At 33.7% G+C, this 20,000-nt stretch overlaps 2 protein-coding genes across 2 annotated transcripts in view; both read left to right on the forward strand.

The window, feature by feature from the left end:
- The window catches only part of LOC137646035 (uncharacterized), a 150,767-nt gene extending 133,742 nt beyond the window's left edge, over positions 1-17,025 (forward strand). The window contains exons 4-7 of the mRNA XM_068379178.1: positions 1,385-1,520; positions 5,771-5,904; positions 15,453-15,681; positions 16,792-17,025. Coding sequence (XP_068235279.1) covers positions 1,385-1,520; positions 5,771-5,904; positions 15,453-15,681; positions 16,792-16,871 — 579 coding nt within the window. The 3' untranslated portion in view covers positions 16,872-17,025. The remainder of the gene's footprint in view (positions 1-1,384; positions 1,521-5,770; positions 5,905-15,452; positions 15,682-16,791) is intronic.
- LOC137640700 (uncharacterized) overlaps positions 1-20,000 on the forward strand; it is a 281,800-nt gene that overhangs the window by 139,906 nt on the left and 121,894 nt on the right. The window lies entirely within an intron of this gene.

A 20,000-nucleotide genomic window follows, 5' to 3' on the forward strand; every position in this document is an offset into this window, starting at 1 on the left:
TTTTATTAATTCTACTTAGTTCTGTATAGATTTAGAAATAGCATTATTCACCGAATACCAATTCATGAAATTAATAAAAATGTTTTTGGCATCTTGTTTACAAGCTCAAAGACTTTGTGTTACAGGCTGCGATGCCAACAGTTTCTCTTTTGCTAAGCACAGCGTTACCTGAAACAATGTACAACAGTTGGATGTCTCCTTAGCTTCATGTAAAGTGTACCGGAATTAATGAAGCCAACTGTATATAATCAATGGGCTGAACTTTTTAACCAGGGTGTCGAATGCACCATTATTGTCAAAATATAAAACTGAACTTAGGCAGATATTATTAAAGACATGTAATAAGGTATACTTTTACAATCTCTCTTTTATTCATATGCACAACTGATTCGGAAATACTTGTTTTTACTTAAAAAGGGAAAATAACCACTCTACAAAAATCGAGATGCTAAAGCTACTCCTGCCCCCCCTCCCCCCCAAAAAAAAAATGTTTCAAAATACACCTAAGGATGAGAGCTTGGTAGATATTTGGTTCCTAAACCAAAAGTGGAAAGTAAACTACTTCTCCGCTCACGTGGTTAACTACAACACTGTAATTGTTCAGTGCCTACTTTCCTGTTAGTATGGGTAGAGGAGACTCTTCAGCCATGATTAGCAGCTCTTCTAGAAGGACATTCCAAAATCAAACCATTGTTTTCTAGTCTTGGGTAGTGCCATAGCCTCTGTACCATGGTCTTGCACTGCCTTGGGGTAGAGTTCTCTTGCTTGAGGGCACACTCGGGCACACTATTCTATCTCATTCCTCTTCTTGTTTTTTTCTATGGTTTACATATGAAACATTTATTTCAATTCTGTTACTGTTCTTAAACTGTTTCATTTTAATTATTAATTACTTCCCTTGTGTTTTGTTTATATCCTTACTTCCTTTCCTTACTGGGCTACTTTCCTTGTTGGAGCCCTTGGCCTTATAGCGTTATACTTTTCCAACTAGGGTTGTAGCTTAGCAAGTCATTATAATAATAATAGTAGTAATAATAATAACAACAACAACAACAACGACAACAACAACAAATAATAATAATAATAAAAATAATAATAATAATATTAATAATAATAATACGACCTGAGCTAGTTAATGTTTCTAATGAAATAGTTTATTTTTCAAGTTCGTATTTACATCAGCATAACATGCTCGTAAGTGTAAAAAGAGCCAGATATCTAACGATATACCTCTAAAAACATATTACTGGCCATAATTTTTTTTTTTAATTGATAGAAAGCTGAGAATTTATTGGATATCTCACCTAATTTCTTTAAAGTAAGTTTCAATTTAAACAAAAAAAAAAGAGAAGATATTAAGTGTCCTTCTTTTCTCTGCTTCCAGGTGGCATCAGCTGATGGTAGGAGAGTGGTTATCCTCGGCATACAAGCGGCAGCTAGTGACACCTATCGGTGCGAAATGGTAGCTGAAGGCCCTCCTTTTCATACAACCCAGAGATCAGGGAATATGACAGTGGCAGGTAAGGGGTCTGACTTGTGATCTTACATATACTTTTAATATACATTTTATACCACACACTCTCTCTCACACACATACACACATATATATTATATATATATACATATATATATATATATATATATATATATATATATATATATATATATATATATATATATATATATATATATATATATATATAGTATTTACCTTTAAATCACCTTTATATGGTTGCATTTGTATGACTTTCCTGTACATTCTTCAGTCTTCCGAACTGTCTTCTCCAATTTGGATCTGATCGTTCGTTTATATTCCATTTATATTTATTTAAACTTATGTACTTCACTAATGCATCCAATATAATTTCTAAAATTTTCTGTGGAGGTTATATTGAGTTTTTTTCATCTAGCTTCGTAAGTCCTCCAAAACATTCTATTAAATATCTGTTTCTGGTCATCAGATATTCCTAAATCCTATTTTTATTCATTATATGTACTAGCCCTGTCCATTTCGTTTTATTATATGTCATTAGAATAAGAGAAACTAAAAAGATGAATAAACGCATATCCTAACATATGATGTGAAACATAAAGTACGTGGTAACGGAATACATATAAAAATAACTAAGCACTGTGAGAAAGAAAACGAGTTCCAAAATTGAATTTAACAGATTTTTTTTCCAACAAATGGTAAAAATGGCTACAGCGAATTTGAGAGAAAAGATGTGCCTTATCGTCTTCATTTCATTATCTGTCATAACACCAATCCTTCCATTTACACATTATAGCCTTATAATCTATCCCACATAATTCTACTTCTTTTCTATACAGTCACTGTTTATATATACAGTATATACTGCATAGAGAAATACGAATATGCGTGTCTATATGTCCAGGTTTTCAGCCATTGCTTCGGCGAGATGACTGAATTTTTCACGGATGACTCTGCCAGAGCATCAAGAGAAAATATAATTGTTCAATTGATATCAACAGGATAATCCCTCAATGACCCCAGGCCATCAGAGGACTATGAATTATAATGTCCTCTTTTTTCAGGGAACTTTATTATATCCTTTACAAAATGGTAATTCCACACACAGGGAGTGCCAGTTTATTTAGGACTGCTAGTAGTAGTAGTAGTAGTAGTAGTAGTAGTAGTAGTAGTAGTAGTAATAGTAGTAGTAGTAGTAGTAGAACTAACACTGAACAGTTTAGCAATGTTAAAGGAGGTTACTGATTTCTCTAAAACTTCTTTACATCTCCACAACTTCTCCAAAACAAATAATTATTCCTCAATGTGGGTTTGATAGAAGTAATAACTAAAGTAATTCCATTATGGACAAAGCAGATATTGTATACAAATTTCCAGTTAAAAAGTTAAAGATTATCAAATTATCCTTATGAATATATTTGAAGAATGATATTTAATACCTATCCTATACTTTTATATGGATATATATATATATATATATATATATATATATATATATATATATATATATATATATATATATATATATATGTATGTATGTATATATATAGGGTGGGTATTAAAGATAAAATACAGTCTTAAGGATAATATGATAATTAACCCCCTGAACGAAGAACTCTTTGATAATCTCAGTGTTGTTAGGTGTATGAGGACAGAGGAGAATGTGGAAAAAATAGGCCAGACTACTCAGTGTATGTGTAGATAAATGAAAAATGAGCCGTGACCAGAAAGAGGAATCCAAAATAGTAATTTCTGGTCAGTCAAAGGCCCCAATAACTCTCTAGCGGTAGTAACTCAACGGGTGGCTATTGTTCGTGCCACCCCATTAACTACAATTATAGTGTATGGGTATGAAGTATATTTGGATGTAGAAAAATGAATTTATATATATAATGTGAATATTTGTATGTAATAAGAAATAAGCTCTAAAGAAGACCTGAATTCCTTTAACAGTGGCTTTATCTTTCTATCATATTTGCAATCTAATGTATAACACCTTTAATTAAGTTCTTCCGACATTAACAGTGTCAGCCTAAACACACAGCTATAAGAGAAGTTACTAGTGAAGTTAATATACTCTGTATCTAGAATTCTCTCTAATTCCTGATGAGGAAAGTTGTTCTTATCTTGGTGTTACAAGACAAAAAGCCTTAAGTCTGTATATTATAATCCCATTAACAACACTACCTAATCCTTAACTCATAGAAGATGGTTATCGGATAATTAATTATGACATGAATGAAATAGCTCATAGAAGATGATTATCGTATAATTAATTGCAAAATGAATCAAATGTTTTTTCTTTTTTTTCTTTTTTCAAATAAAAAGTCAACTAATAATAAGAAAAAAAAATCTTGGTAATAAAGAAGTCACTATCAAACAATATTTCTTGAGGCTACACTCAGTACACTATTTTATCTTATTTCTCATAGTGTTTTGCTAGAGTTTTCATAGTTTATAAAAGAGATATTTATTTTAATGTTGTTATTATTCTTAAAATATCTTATTTTTCCTTGTTTCCTTTCCTCACAGGGCTATTATCCCTGTTGGAACCCTTGAGCTTATAGCATCCTACTTTTCCAACTATGGTTGTAGTTTATCAATTAATAATAATAATAATAATAATAATAATAATAATAATAATAACAATAATAATAATAATAATAATAATAATAATAATAATAATAATAATAATAATATGGTATATCCTGCGTAGGTCTCTATACTAGCATAGTTTAAACCGATGACCCAAAAATTGCTTTAACTTAATGAATAGCGAAATATATAACAGTTTAATGTATTCAGAATTTTTCTGCTTTTGCGTTCGTACACTTCCCCGAAGGATTAATGCTTGCAATACCCGGGTTGATAGTTTTAAGCTTCATCGTGTTCGAATGCAAAATGCCTGAAAAACAACATATGAATTCAGTGAACAGGGGAACGGTGTTTACCCTTTTACGATGAGAAATAAAAAAAAAAATGTTATTTCAGGTGTTTAACCTTTCATTTCCCAGAGGAAACCATGCTTGAATTAATACTATTAACAGTGCTGTAAACATTTCACTCACATTACAACAAAAATTTCTGCTGCTGCTGCTAATATAAATCTTTAATATCAGATGATAATAACCTTCACATACGAAAAAAAAAAAACATGAAAAAGATATATAACTAAAATAGAAAAGTGATGTTGTGATCGGGTGGTAGTGTCCTTGACTGGTGATAGCCACACTGCGGTTTGAGTCCCGCTCAAGCTCGTTAGTTCCTTTGGTCGCTGGGCTTTGGGGAAGCCTATAGGTCTATCTGTTGAGTCATCAGCAGCCATTGCCAAGCCCTCCTTAGTCCTAGATTGGATGGAGAGTGGGCTTGGGCTCTTATTATATGTAATATGGTCATTCTCTAGGGCACTGTTCTGCTTGATAGGGCAATGTCATTGTCCCTTGCCTCTGCCATTCATGAGCAGCCTTTAAAGGCTTCAAACCTTTAAACGAGGGGGGATATGGATGAAAATTTAAACTTGGCTAGCCTATTCATTGATCTGAAGTGGCAATATATATCACTGCTGGTGATTAAAGTTTCATTAAATTTTCCCCTATGAAGAACATTTATCTGTTCCAATACACCTAACAACACTGAGATTGCCAAACAATTCTTTTTCGCTCAAAGGGTTAACTACTGTACTGCAATTGTTTACTGGCTTCTTTCCTCTTGGTTAGAGTAGAAAAGACTCTTTAGCTATGGTAAGCAGCTCTTCTTGGAAAAGGACAATCCAAAATCAAACCATTTTTCTCTAGTCTTGGGTAGTGCCATAGCTTCTGCCCCAAGGCTTCCACTGTCTTTGGTAGAGTTAAAGTCCTTAGCTTGAGGGTCCACTCAGGCACACTATTCTGTCTTATTTCTCTTCCTCTTGTTATTTCAAAGTTTTTATAGTTTGTATATGAAAGATTCATTTTAATCTTGTTATTATTTATACTTTTACTTGAAGGAGCTTCAAATAAAATTTCCCTTTTCTCTTCATATTCTCATAATCTATGTAACGACCTACAGTTTACCACAGTATTTATCAACATATATTACAATTTAAATCTACTTATGACCGAGTGATATTATCCATTTTCATTAGTTGTTACATTTTCACTTGACGAATGATAATCCATGTATTAATTACAGGATTTATTAAGATTTATCATAATTTAAATCTACTCATGACTAATTGGAATTATTCATTTTCATTAGTTGTTTCATTTTCACATGAAGAATTCACTTTCTCTTCAACAGTCGTGCCAAACGAGCGTCCTCTCCTAACTGGGAGTCGAGAATATTATCACCTAAATGACCTCATCAAGCTCAATTGCACAGCGCCCTTTGCAAAGCCGCCAATCTCCCTTACTTGGTATATCAATGATCATGAGGTACGATATTGACTATTTCCTTTTATGTATATGTATATATATATATATATATATATATATATATATATATATATATATATATAAGCCATATATTCTAATACATCAATGTCTGGATTCTCTTATTGACCTCGGGATCAGAGGCCCTAGGTGGAACCACTCAAAGACAATATCCCGAGGGCGTTAAGAGTATCCAGACATTAATGTAATGAAATGTATGGCTTATTTGAATATGAAAAACCTGTCTAAATGTGCAAAATTTTATATATATATCTATATATATACATATATATATACATATATATATATATGTATATATATATATATATATATATATATATATATATATATATATATATATATATATATATTCACACACACACATATATATATATATATATATATACATATATATATATATATATATGTGTGTGTGTATGTATATATATACATACATATATATATATATATATATATATATCTTCCCGACCGTTATCCATATATTGAAGGGTCGGTTGCCTAGTGCGCCCTCCCCAATGCCTTCTATCAAGGGCATCCTTCTCCACCTAGCTTCTTCTCTCCATATCATCCTTCACCTTATCTTGCCATGTACTTTTCTGCCGCCTTCTTCATCTATCCCCCTAACAAGTTCCTCCTAGGCATATATATGAGTGTATATATATATATATATATATATATATATATATATATATATATGTATATACATATATATATATATATATATATATATATATATATATATATAAAACTCTCTGGCGTCTTATACCAGTATATATAAAGAAATATTACTCTTCTTTATCAACGTCATTAGTTCTTTGACTTGCCAAAAGCCCTGTTATTTAATTACTCAAATAACCATGAACATGACATGTACAATGTAATTGCTATGCATAAGTGTGGCGGGATATAAAGTTATGGACACCACACCTATGAATTTTACTGACTGAAAATCGTTTCTGCAATACAAACTTTCTCTATATATATATATATATATATATATATATATATATATTGATATATATATATATATATAAATATATATTTATATGTATATATATATATATATATATATATATATATATATATATATATATATATATATATATATATATATATATATATATATATATATATATATATATATATATATATATATATATATATATATATATATATATATATATATATATATATATATATATATATATATCAACAATCAATCATCAATCAAATTACTTCCAAATGATAAATTACAGCTGATAATAGAAAAAGATATTTTCTAGGCTGAAATAAATTACTTAAATGCTACCATTCAAAAACACTCCACTTTTTCTGAAATCAGAATAAAAAAGAAAAAAAAAATCGTTGTGGCCTGATTGGTAACGTCCCTGCCTGGTGTTTGTCAGACGTGGCTTTGAGTTCCGCTCAGACTCGTTAGTACTTTTAGTGTCTGCAACCTTACCATCATTGTGAGCTGAGGTTGGGGTGTTTGAGGGATCCTATAGGTCTATCTGCTGAGTCATCAGCAGCCATGGCGTGGCCCTATTTGGTCCTAACTTGGGTGGAGAGGTGGCTTGGGCGCTGATTATATGTACATATGGTCAGTCTCCAGGGCATTGACCTGCTCGATAGGGCAATGTCACTGTCCCTTGACTGTGCCATTCATGAGCGGTCTTGAAACCTTCAAACCTTTAAACAGAATATGTAAACAACCTACCTTTGATTATTACAAAAGCTTCACTTGTTAAAAACTACCATGATTTGCAGGTAGTTTATAAGCAATGATTTAAGAGATTTGCAAACCGCAACAGATATCCACGGTACATAGCCCACCAATAATGATTGAGATTTTATCTTTTCTAATCAACTCATGCAAGTACTCCCAAGATCACACAGATTTCTACCTTTGCTTTTGGCATTCTTTTGTGATTATCGATCAAAGTGAGCAGTAGGACCAATGTTGCTTAATTCTATTGACAGAGACATCAAAGGTGGTCGCCCTATCAAGGAATGAAGAAGTTTTACTGATGGAGTTTACTTAATTTGTGTGATTGGTCTGGAATTCGTTTGTGGTAACCTAGTAATCTAGAATAACGGGAGATGAGGAACCGTATTTCGAGTTTTTTAAAATTTAAAAGAACTGGAAGAAGATGGGGGAGTGGAGAGATCAAGTCATAAGGATAAAATTAATCTTTATAACAAAACCATCTGAAACTGAGTTTTATATACGTATAAAGAATGGCATGGACGCCAAAAAAATTATAGGGTTAATATTTTGGGAAAAGTTTTAATATAGGAGATTAAGACTACAAAGAGCAATTGGTAAATGAAACTGAAAATACATGCTTAAGAAAATAATAATAAATATGGGTGAATGAATTAGATAGCTGAAAATACATGCTTAAGAAAACAATAATAAATATGGGTGAATGAATTAGATAGATCAAATACCCGGATAATAGTGAAAATATAAAAATAACCTTAAACATTCAGATCAGATATTGCCAGCTTCTGCCTTGCTGGCTATTGCCTAAAAGGTATCAACGAAAAGCTAACGAAATATCGGTAAGTCAGGAAAGAGAATTGCAAAATCCGCACGGATAATCAAAACGAATGGTGCCGTTTAGAATGCTGCAGTAATATCCTGGCAGAATAGGTAACAGTAGAATAGTTCATTCAAAGACTATCATATCCACCTTATAATAGAACAGATGTATTAGTGCAGTCTATTAAGAAAAGTATTCGGATTATTGCACAAAAAAAAGTTAACAAGGACCATTATTACAAGAAGGGAATAATTTTATGCTAAACACAATTGTTACCTCAGTAGCATTGACCGTGTATTTGAACGTTTGGCTATTCTGTGAACTTCTTATTCCTTCTCCTCGGAATGACTGCAATCCGCCAGTAGGGCAAAAGTTATTCTTCATTATAGACAGACGAAGTTTTCAATTCAAGTAATTGCAAATCAAGTAAAAAGAAACAGTATACAGCTAAGCGTTTCGAGAGGTTCTCCTCCCTTCCTCAGGCTGGAACAGCTGAAACGATGCTGGAAACTGGAAATAAGTTAGAATTACAATGCTGGCCAAGTGCATTTATTCAGGAGCGGAAGAGGCTTAAAGGCTTTGCGAACAAAGTATTCTGAGGATTAGAAAAGAACAAAGTACGAGGTAACCTCACATGAGTATCTCTCCCCTCAGAAATTAGCCTAAATACATGGAAAATAACTATACCAATCGATCAGGATAAACATAAAAAAAAAAAAAAAACAGAATTGCATATGCACAAGTAAGTCTCAGCCTCTTGCCATAGGGTAGGTGTGGCCAAATTAATTATCATGCGATAGGATATTAAACAAAAAGCCTCTATAATCATGGAGATAACTTAAAATCATAAAAGAATATTTAAAAATATTCTAAGTAAGAAGTTAAAGAGTTTTACATCTATAGCAATGGTATTGAAAAAGACATTGGCTGCTAGATAATTTGTTCCACTTTACTACAAAAAAAAATAAGAATATTAGTTATCAAAGAGTGAAATAAAGCCACTCAGGGTGAAAAAAATAGTCAAATCTGCTGTGTGAGACAATTAGTATCATAAAAAAACAATGCTTAAAAAATGGCACTTGAATTATAATCGAGGCCAGTAAACATTCCTAAAAACTCCCATAAATTAATCGGAAATGTGGTGAATTTTCACGGAAGACATCCATGAATAAAAGGCTTCTAATGAAGAAAGCAATGAAATTCAAAGCACTAGATATAAAGATATGTACATACAAATGCAGTAGACAAATTCGAGTTTATATATCTCTATATATACACACATTCACTCACACACCCGACGCACGCACGCACTCACATGCACACACATACACAGACACACACACACACACACACACATATATATATATATATATATATATATATATATATATATATATATATATAATTATATATATATATATATATATATATATATATATATATATATATATATATATATATATATATATTATATATATATATATATGTGTGTGTGTGTGTGTGTGTGTGTGTGTGTGTAACCTCATTTTGTATAGGAAAGAAATAAAGGCATCTCCAATTATACAGACAAAGAGAGGTAATTCAGCAGGACAAACGGGTAGCAACAGCTACTAGAGCCTATCACGCAAAAACAACTGAAAGAGATGCTGATGAGTCTGAAATTGAAGTAAAAAAAAAAGAAGAAAAAAATAAGATCTCTTCCATTATCATGATCAGTTAAACTCCCGATTGCTCCAAATGCTCAGCATACATATTACCAGCAGTAGGACAAAGAACAGTGGATTTAAGATTCCGGAGCCATAGCTTCAAGAGTGGTATTATGGAAGTATTGGTTTAACTGTCATAAGGTACTAGATTAGATACTGTATTTCAAAGCTAAAATACATATTCGTCCTTTGGTTTACATACATACATATACCAAGGCACTTCCCCCAATTTTGGGGGGTAGCCAGCATCAACAAATGAAACAAAAACAAAAAGGGGACCTCTACTCTCTACGTTCCTCCCAGCCTGACAAGGGACTCAACCGAGTTCAGATGGTACTGCTAGGGTGCCACAGGCCACCCTCCCCCGTTATCCACCCCAGATGAAGCTTCATAATGCTGAATCCCCTACTGCTGCTACCTCCGCGGTCATCTAAGGCACCGGAGGATGCAGCAGGTCCTACCAGAACTGCGTCACAATCGCTCGCTATTCATTCCTATTTCTAGCAAGCTCTCTTGCCTCTCTCACATCTATCCTCCTATCACCCAGAGTTTTCTTCACTCCATCCATCCACCCAAGCCTTGGCCTTCTTCTTGTACTTCTCCCATCAACTCTTGCATTCATCACCTTCTTTAGCAGACAGCCATTTTCCATTCTCTCAACATGGCCAAACCACCTCAACACATTAATATCCACTCTAGCTGCTAACTCATTTCTTACACCCGATCTTACCCTCACCACTTCGTTCCTAACCCTATCTACTCGAGATACACCAGCCATACTCCTTAGACATCTCAAACACATTCAATTTCTGTCTCTCCATTACTTTCATTCCCCACAACTCCAATCCATAAATCACAGTTGGTACAATCACTTTCTCATATAGAACTCTCTTTGCATTCATGCCCAACCCTCCATTTTTTACTACTCCCTTAACTGCCCCCAACACTTTGCAATCTTCATTCACTCTCTGACGTACATCTGCTTCCACTCCACCATTTGCTGCAACAACAGACCCCAAGTACTTTAACTGATCCACCTCCCCAAGTAACTCTCCATTCAATATGACATTCAACCTTGCACCACCTTCCCTTCTCGTACATCTCATAACCTTACTCTTACCCACATTAACTCTCAACTTCCTTCTCTCACACACCCTTCCAAATCCTGTCACTAATCGGCCAAGCTTCTCTTCTGTGTCTGCAACCAATACAGTATCATCAGCAAACAACAACTGATTTACATCCCATTCATGATCATTCTCGTCTACTAGTTTTAGTACTCGTCCAAGCACTCGAGCATTCACCTCTCTCACCACTCCATCAACATACAAGTTAAACAACCACGGCGACATCACACATCCCTGTTTCAGCCCCACTCTCACCGGAAACCAATCACTTACTTCATTTCCTATCCTAACACATGCTTTACTACCTTTGTAGAAACTTTTCACTGCCCGCAACAACCTTCCACCAACTCCATATAACCTCATCACATTCCACATTGCTTCCCTATCAACTCTATCATACGCTTTCTCCAGATCCATAAACGCAACATACACCTCCTTACCTTTTGCTAAATATTTCTCGCATATCTGCCTAACTGTAAAAATCTGATTCATACAACCCCTACCTCTTCTAAAACCACCCTGTACTTCTAAGATTGCATTCTCTGTTTTATCCTTAATCCTATTAATCATTACTCTACCATACACTTTTCCAACTACACTCAACAAACTAATACCTCTTGAATTACAACACTCATGCACATCTCCTTTACCCTTATATAGTGGTACAATACATGCACAAACCCAATCTACTGGTACCATTGACAACACAAAACACATATTAAACAATCTCACCAACTATTCAAGTACAGTCACACCCCCCTCCTTCAACATCTCAGCTCTCGCACCATCCATACCAGATGCTTTTCCTACTCTCGTTTCATCTAGTGCTCTCCTCACTTCCTCTATTGTAATCTCTCTCTCATTCTCATCTCCCATCACCGGCACCTCAACACTTGCAACAGCAATTATATCTGCCTCCCTATTATCCTCAACATTCAGTAAACTTTCAAAATATTCTGCCCACCTTTTCCTTGCCTCCTCTCCTTTTAACAACCTTCCACTTCCATCTTTCACTGTCTCTTCAATTCTTGAGCCAGCCTTCCTTACTCTCTTCACTTTTTTCCAAAACTTCTTCTTATTCTCTTCATATGAATGACCCAATCCCTGACCCCACCTCAGGTCAGCTGCCCTCTTTGCCTTACGTACCCTGTGCTTTACTTCCACATTTTTCTCTCTATATTTTTCATACTTCTCTATACTATTACTCTGCAGCCATTCTTCAAAAGCCCTCTTTTTCTCTTCCACTTTTACCTTCACTCCTTCATTCCACCATTCACTGCCCTTCCTCATGCTGCCTCCAACAACCTTCTTGCCACACACATCACTTGCAATCCCAACAAAATTTTCTTTTACTAACTTCCACTCCTCCTCTAAATTACCAGTTTCTCTTACTTTCACTTCGTCATATGCCATTTTCAATCTTTCCTGATATTTACTTTTTACCTCCGGTTTTATTAGCTCTTCAACCCTCAATAGCTCCCTTTTACATCCACCTACTCTATTCCCCCTACTCTTTTGCTACAACTAATTTTCCTTCCACCAGGAAATGATCAGACGTACCGTTAGCCATTCCCCTAAACACGTGCACGTCTTTCAATCTTCCAAACATTCTTTTAGTTATCAACACATAATCCATTAATGCCCTTTCTACTACTCTTCATTTTCCACTCTTACCCATATTTATTTATTTTTATCTTTCTTTTTGAAAAAGCTTGAACTTATCACCATCTCTTGCTCAACACACATATCTACCAGTCTCTCACCACTCTCATTTTCACCTGGTACGCCATACTTCCAAATGACACCTTCTACCTGTCCAGGGCCCACTCTAGCATTTAAGTCACCCATGACAACTACATAATTCCTTCTACCCAGTCCTTCTACACACCTAGTTAATTCATTCCAGAACTCATTCCGCTCTTCTTCACTTTTCCCACTACCAGGCCCATACTTACCGACAAACGCCCAATATTCCCTACCCAACCTAACCCTTACCCACATTACCCTAGATGATATCTCCTTCCATTCCACTACTTTACCTGTCATTCATTCACTCAGCAATAAAGCCACACCCTCTCTCGCTCTTCCCCTTTCAGTCCCAGACACTCTACCAGACATTTCACCAAACATCACTTCACCCTTTCCTTTTATCTTTGTCTCACACAAGGCCAATACATCTATCCTTCTATTCCAAAACATACTTCCAATCTCACATCTTTTACTCTCTATCGTACTGCATCCACGCACATTCAAACACCCCAAAACTAGAGTGCGGGGAGCAGTCACTCTCCCCCCAGCTCCATCTCTTTGTCGATGTCTCACAGGATTGTAGATACAGGAGAGGGGGTTCCCAGCCCCTCGTCCCGTCCCTTTTAGTCACCTCTTACGACACGCATGGATAACGTTGGCGCTTTGGTTTAGAATGAAATAAATCAGAGGATGTGGCACTTATTAATGGTAGGCTGTGGGTAATCTGTTGGCAAGCCATCTAACTTCCAGCAAATGAAATGAACAATATGTAATGGTACAATAGCCATTGAGACACAGATAGAACCAAAAACAAAGATGTCTGCATATTAAATCAAACCATGTTCAACTAGAAGGGACACTAAGTAAAGCCCATACCTTCACCTACATCATGCTGCATTTCATAACATCGGTAATTGAATTATGCACATTTTTACTCTAGTTTCTTGCAAATCAGACCAACAGTGTCCACAGTATGGCAAAAAGCGTCTTTGATCTTTTCGGGACCTTGGCGTTGACTTTTCACCCAATCAATCACAAAATCTAATCAAATTATCTTTCAATCGGGGCCAATCATCCTACTCATCAGATTAGGTTAAATAGTTTTATAGTAATGCGATTCCAAAACACAACAGATACACATACAAACAAATACACGCCTATTAACCAAGTTGGCGAAAGTATACATAATAAAACTGAAGCAGCTGTACCATGAGTATCAAGTCAGGAGTGGAATGGTAATAGCAGGCATTGGAGAGGGCCCATAAGGCAACCGTCCCCTTAATTTGGGGATAACGGTGAGGAAGAAGTGGAATAACAATTAGGTAAAAAGGAAGTCGAAATTTAGGCGATCAAAGAATCTTATATGGAACCGGTCAACCACACAATTGAGGTGGAACTAAAACCTTCCCTGGCGAAGTGTTACTATCCGAAAATGAATTTCCCACAGGCCCTCACATGAATAAATTAATCTCAAACCACACAGGAGTAAAAGTGAAAGGCTTAAAGGTTTAAAGATCGCCAATGAAAGGCAGAGGCAAGGGACAGTGACATTGCCCTATCAAGCAGGACAATGCCATAAAGACTGACTATAATACATATGATCAGCGCCCAAGCTTCCTCTCCAACCAAGCTAGGACCAAGAAGGGTCAGGCAATGGCTGATGATGACTCAGCAGATGGACCTATAGGCTTCACCATTCCCCCCATCCTTGGCTCACAAGGATGGTGAGGTTACAGCGACCAAAGAAACTAACGAGTTTCAGTAGGACTCGAAAAACAAACTGGCAATCACCAGACAAGGACGCTACTTCCAGGCCACCTCAACGGTGAATTAAATACTATTAGATGTAAAAGCACCAGGCCCCCCAAAAAATGGTTGTGACAAAAGTGAGGGACACATAATACAATGCATATAGATAGATAGAGTATCAGGCTTCACTGGTTGATACTTGTAGGTTTCTGAAACACATATTACTCATCCCGAAAGTTATAACTATTTTAATGACTATATTTACTTCACATCCCTGAATTTTGAGTAAATCCCTTCTTTAAGACCTCTTTTTAATGAATACATGCATCCTTTACATATATAACATTACTATCCCTTTAAAAACAAAATCTTTTTTAAAGCAAAAAACTGATAATTTTATGGGAAAAGAAAACAAAGGCAATTGAGTGCATGAATAATGCTTGAGAGTGCACATTTTATACACACATACACAATCTTCCACAAGAAATACATATACAGTATATGCCTGAATAATGCTTTATAGATTAATCTGGAGCACAATACTTCCCAAAAGCCATTAAATAGTAACGTAATAAACAAGGATCAGGTTTGTGTTTAATCCATTCCATTATTATCTATCGCAAATATTTTCACAGCGGTTCTCTCCTCTTCAGGCTGAGCCCAACAATGTGAATGAGATTGAGCGCATCGTCAACCCAGCCAAACTGGAGAGTGTCAGCAGCCAGCTTACTCTAAGCGTAAAGAGGCACCATTTCAAGGGGTCGAGTATGTCCATAAAGTGCGTGGGTCACCTGGCTGACCTCTACCAGAGGTCATCCCAGGTCATCATCAGGGAACCCTCCAGCCAATGGTTTATAAGTAGTGATCTCTACCATACGTCAGGTGAGCTAATGACATTTTTTTAAGAAGTAAGTAATTCCATAAGAGAATCCAGTAAATATCGATATCCTTAAAATACTTTAAATACAGGAAAACAAACTTTATTTAACAGCAAGAAACCTAAATTATGCTTTCATGTGTTTTTATAGTTTATATATGAGAATATAAATGTTAATAATATTTTTTAAATATTTTATTTTTATCATTCATTTCTCTTCATATAGTTTATCTATTTATTTTTTTTTCTTATTTCCCCTCCTCACAGGGGTATTTTTCCCTTTTGAAGCACTTGGGCTAGCATCCTTCTTTTCCAATTACGGTTGTAACTTAACTAATAATAATAATAATAATAATAATAATAATAATAATAATAATAATAATAATAACAATAATAATAATAATAATAATAATTTAAAAACCTGCAACCACAGTCATTGAATCTTTCATACACAAATTATAAAATCTTCCAAAGAAAAAAAAATTAAATAAAACAAATAAAAAGGAAAAGAACGAAAGAAAATCATGCACTGCCTAACATCAGGATGCAAACTATATGAGGTAACCATACCTAGCAACGCAATATGTTTTTATAAATGAATATATAACTTTAAATGGGATTTATATTTAAACATAATCATAACTATCAGTTTACACGACTTATTTACCTTGAACGTTTGGCTATTCGGTGAACTTCATATTCAATATGCATATGCTCTACATGTTGCTATGATAAATTGATCGTTTATGAATATGAAAATAGTGTCAAAGCAAGATTGATCTTCAACCTCGTATGAATTTATAAATAGGAATGCTGGTTTCAGCAATGTTTTGAATGAATTAATAATAATCTTACGTGAGGAAAGAGGCAAATATTTCTTTAATTTATACAAATTTCTGTTTATTTAATCATAAAGACACACAATATAATACACACACATGTATATATATATATATATATATATATATATATATATATATATATATATATATATATATATATATATAATAAACGGGTGTATGTATGTGTGAAGGTTTATAAGTTTGATTGTGAAACTCTTGGAATCTATGTGTACCCAAGTACAAATAACTAACATCCATCTTTCTCATCTGCAGGTTGTGCAGGATGCCAGTCGTATAGACTGCTACAACCCCTACTTCTTCTACAGTTCCTCCTATACTCCCAAATTAATTAGAGAAGCTGATCTTTCGCAAGAGCTTCTTACAGACATCTCAACTTTCGGGATCCTCTTGGCTTTGTCAATGGTGGCCGCTCTTCGTACTCCTCTGCCCAACCCTTTTCTTCAATTCCGTCTTCTATTTGCATTTTTTATATACTTTTTCATCTAAGGCCCAGATTTATATATATATATATATATATATATATATATATATATATATATATATATATATATATATATATATATATATATATATATATATATATATATATATATATATATATATATATGTATATATATATATAAATTATATATTTATATATATATATATATACATATATATATGCATATATATATATATATATATATATATATATATATATATATATATATATATATATATATATATATATATATATATATATATATATATATATATATATATATATATATATATGAGTACTTACACATGTGAATTACAGTTGTTTCTTTTATGTTGTTATTATTATCATTATTATTATTATTATTATTATTATTATTATTATTATTATTATTATTATTATTTTTAGTAATATTATTGTTATCAACTAATCAGCTTTCACATTTCCCTGATTTTTCACCATGATATATTATCCTTAACATAATATAGTAAAAACACTCTTACACTGATTTTCACAACACCTTCTGTCCTTCAAATCGTTGTTCAAATACTGACTGCTCATTCTCAATAGAAATTAAAACTTATATTGTTATTTTTATGATTATAACAGACCTGGAACATTGCTACTAAAAGCTATTTTGAGAATTAACATGAAACATCTAGTTGGGATTAACTGTAAAAAATAAAAGAATGGATAAAATGTTACTCAAGACAATTTGCATCGATGTACCATCGTGCTTCTGATTCCTCAAAGTTTCAAATGTACGTAGTTTCAGTGGATACTCTTTGAATAAATGAAACACACATGTGCTATGCATTCATGTCTAGTTATAAGATACTCCTCATGATATATAATGCTATATCCCTGACTGTCTATCCAAGGACTCTAAAACTTTACATTCACAAAAAGGTTATGAAATGCACATTGATTTTGCAAAGTCTTCAGCGTCCTTTCCAATGGAAATTAGGTCATTTTGCTTTCCAGTTTATATATATCCGCCTATCTTAAGTACCATCTAAGCATCTATCCACAGGTACAATTTTGCAAGTTATTTTGCCATAATATCATTTAATTCTCAACACATGGTTCGAATACCAATACTGAGATTAAGATGGACAAAGGAAAAATTTCAGAGAATTAAATAGCGAGATGAGGTGAAGGATGATGGGGAGAGAAGAGGTTTGAATGGAAGAAGGTGCCTTGGTATAAGTCTTTGGAGAGGGTGCATCAGGCAAACCGACCCCTTGCTGTAGTGATAACTGTGGCAAAGAAGAAGGCAAAAGTATTAAAAAAAATTGCACCAAACTTACAGTAATTTTATTAATCATACTGAACAGAACACATTCTCTTGATCGTTTAAGAAAACAGTGACGTAATTGCAGTTTTCTTAATCATAGGATATAGGAAATTAGTATCATTAACAAATGCATTGGCACAAGAGTTGTACCGAAAATCGCTTGGAATGAAATCCCACAGACAACTACGCAAACCAAATTATAGCAACCTGTTGCGATTAATATAAATGTAACATGATTATGCTTCTAAAAGCTGTATAATAGGGAAGTCTGGGAAATGTAATAGATGGATTAGGTTTGACAGTGAAATATAAGTTCTTAGAAGTTCGTCTGTGATGTTTTTATGAGTGACACATTAATAAGCTTCAAAATCTCTGTAGAACATTTTTATACACGATAAATTGTCTGATGGTTAAAACACTATTAGATGCATACCCGCTTGAAACCTTAGATTTTCAGTGACAGGCATTGGTCTTCATATTTGAAATACTTTTATTATATTCGAGGGAGTTGACAAGCTTTTTGAGACAAATACATTAAGAACTTATGACAGTGTCATTTCATGGACAACATTAGAATCCAAAGCAAATCAACCTAAAGATGTTGCAAGATATAAAATCCAATCCCTATTCGAAGAATTTCAATTACTTATCACTAATTCATGTCTAGAATTATGAAATTGGATGGTCTAAATATACGTGTGTCCTTTGACAGACTGTAATATCGATTCCAGAGTTCGGTAACACTTCTGTTGTGAGGTGATAAGTGAAATCGCAGCCTTTCCATAGACTGAAGAACGTACTTAGCAAATCTTGAATATGGTTATAATTAACCTTGGAGCCTTAGTTTCCGTCGACTCGAATGGCCCAGTGGAACTTACAAATCTCAAACTAAAACTGACTATATTACAGCCTATATCAATATTATAATACAATCTGAAACATCTGACGTCTATTAAAACAAGGAATGAGCAATTTATTTACTGAACTAGCCATTACATACTCCAAAAATGGAAATTGATCACCCTTGACTAATAACTGATATCAGAATGACTGACCACCAATTTCATGCTTTTAGAATTCAAAATTAATTCCATAGACCTTAAAGCATGAATGACTTGCAAACTTTAACTGAAGAAAAATATTAAAATATATTGTTTTTTAATTAAATTTCTCAACCTTGAAACATAACTGATATCAGAATGGCTGACCAAAAGTTTCACACCATTAGAATTAAAAATTGAATGCTTATACTTTTAGGTATGAAAGACTCACAGACTTCAATAAAAATGGGATTTTATAGGCAGACATTCTCTCCAATGCTACGGATAGGATAGAAAGCTGGATATATCACCTACCATTTGAATGGAGGAATTGGAAACATAATTTCGTAAACGCATTATATCTTTTCATTGTATTTTACCAGCGTAAATGTTGACAATTATTTCATATCTTGAAATATACCCTATTAAATTATATTATCTTTTCTATAATCAGGATATTCATAAGCTTTACGCTTACACAATTAGGATTATAAAATGTATATTTGGATAAAATACTAAAAAAGACTTCCATCAAATCTAGTGTATAATCATTATGTGCCTTAGTTTGGGATGATCTAAGCTAAGAATTGGGGAATATATATTTAGAAAATAAATTCAGTAAATTGTTCTACTGCTTAATGACAGG

This window comes from Palaemon carinicauda, chromosome 1, assembly GCF_036898095.1.
Source record: "Palaemon carinicauda isolate YSFRI2023 chromosome 1, ASM3689809v2, whole genome shotgun sequence".
Classification (NCBI taxonomy): domain Eukaryota; kingdom Metazoa; phylum Arthropoda; class Malacostraca; order Decapoda; family Palaemonidae; genus Palaemon; species Palaemon carinicauda.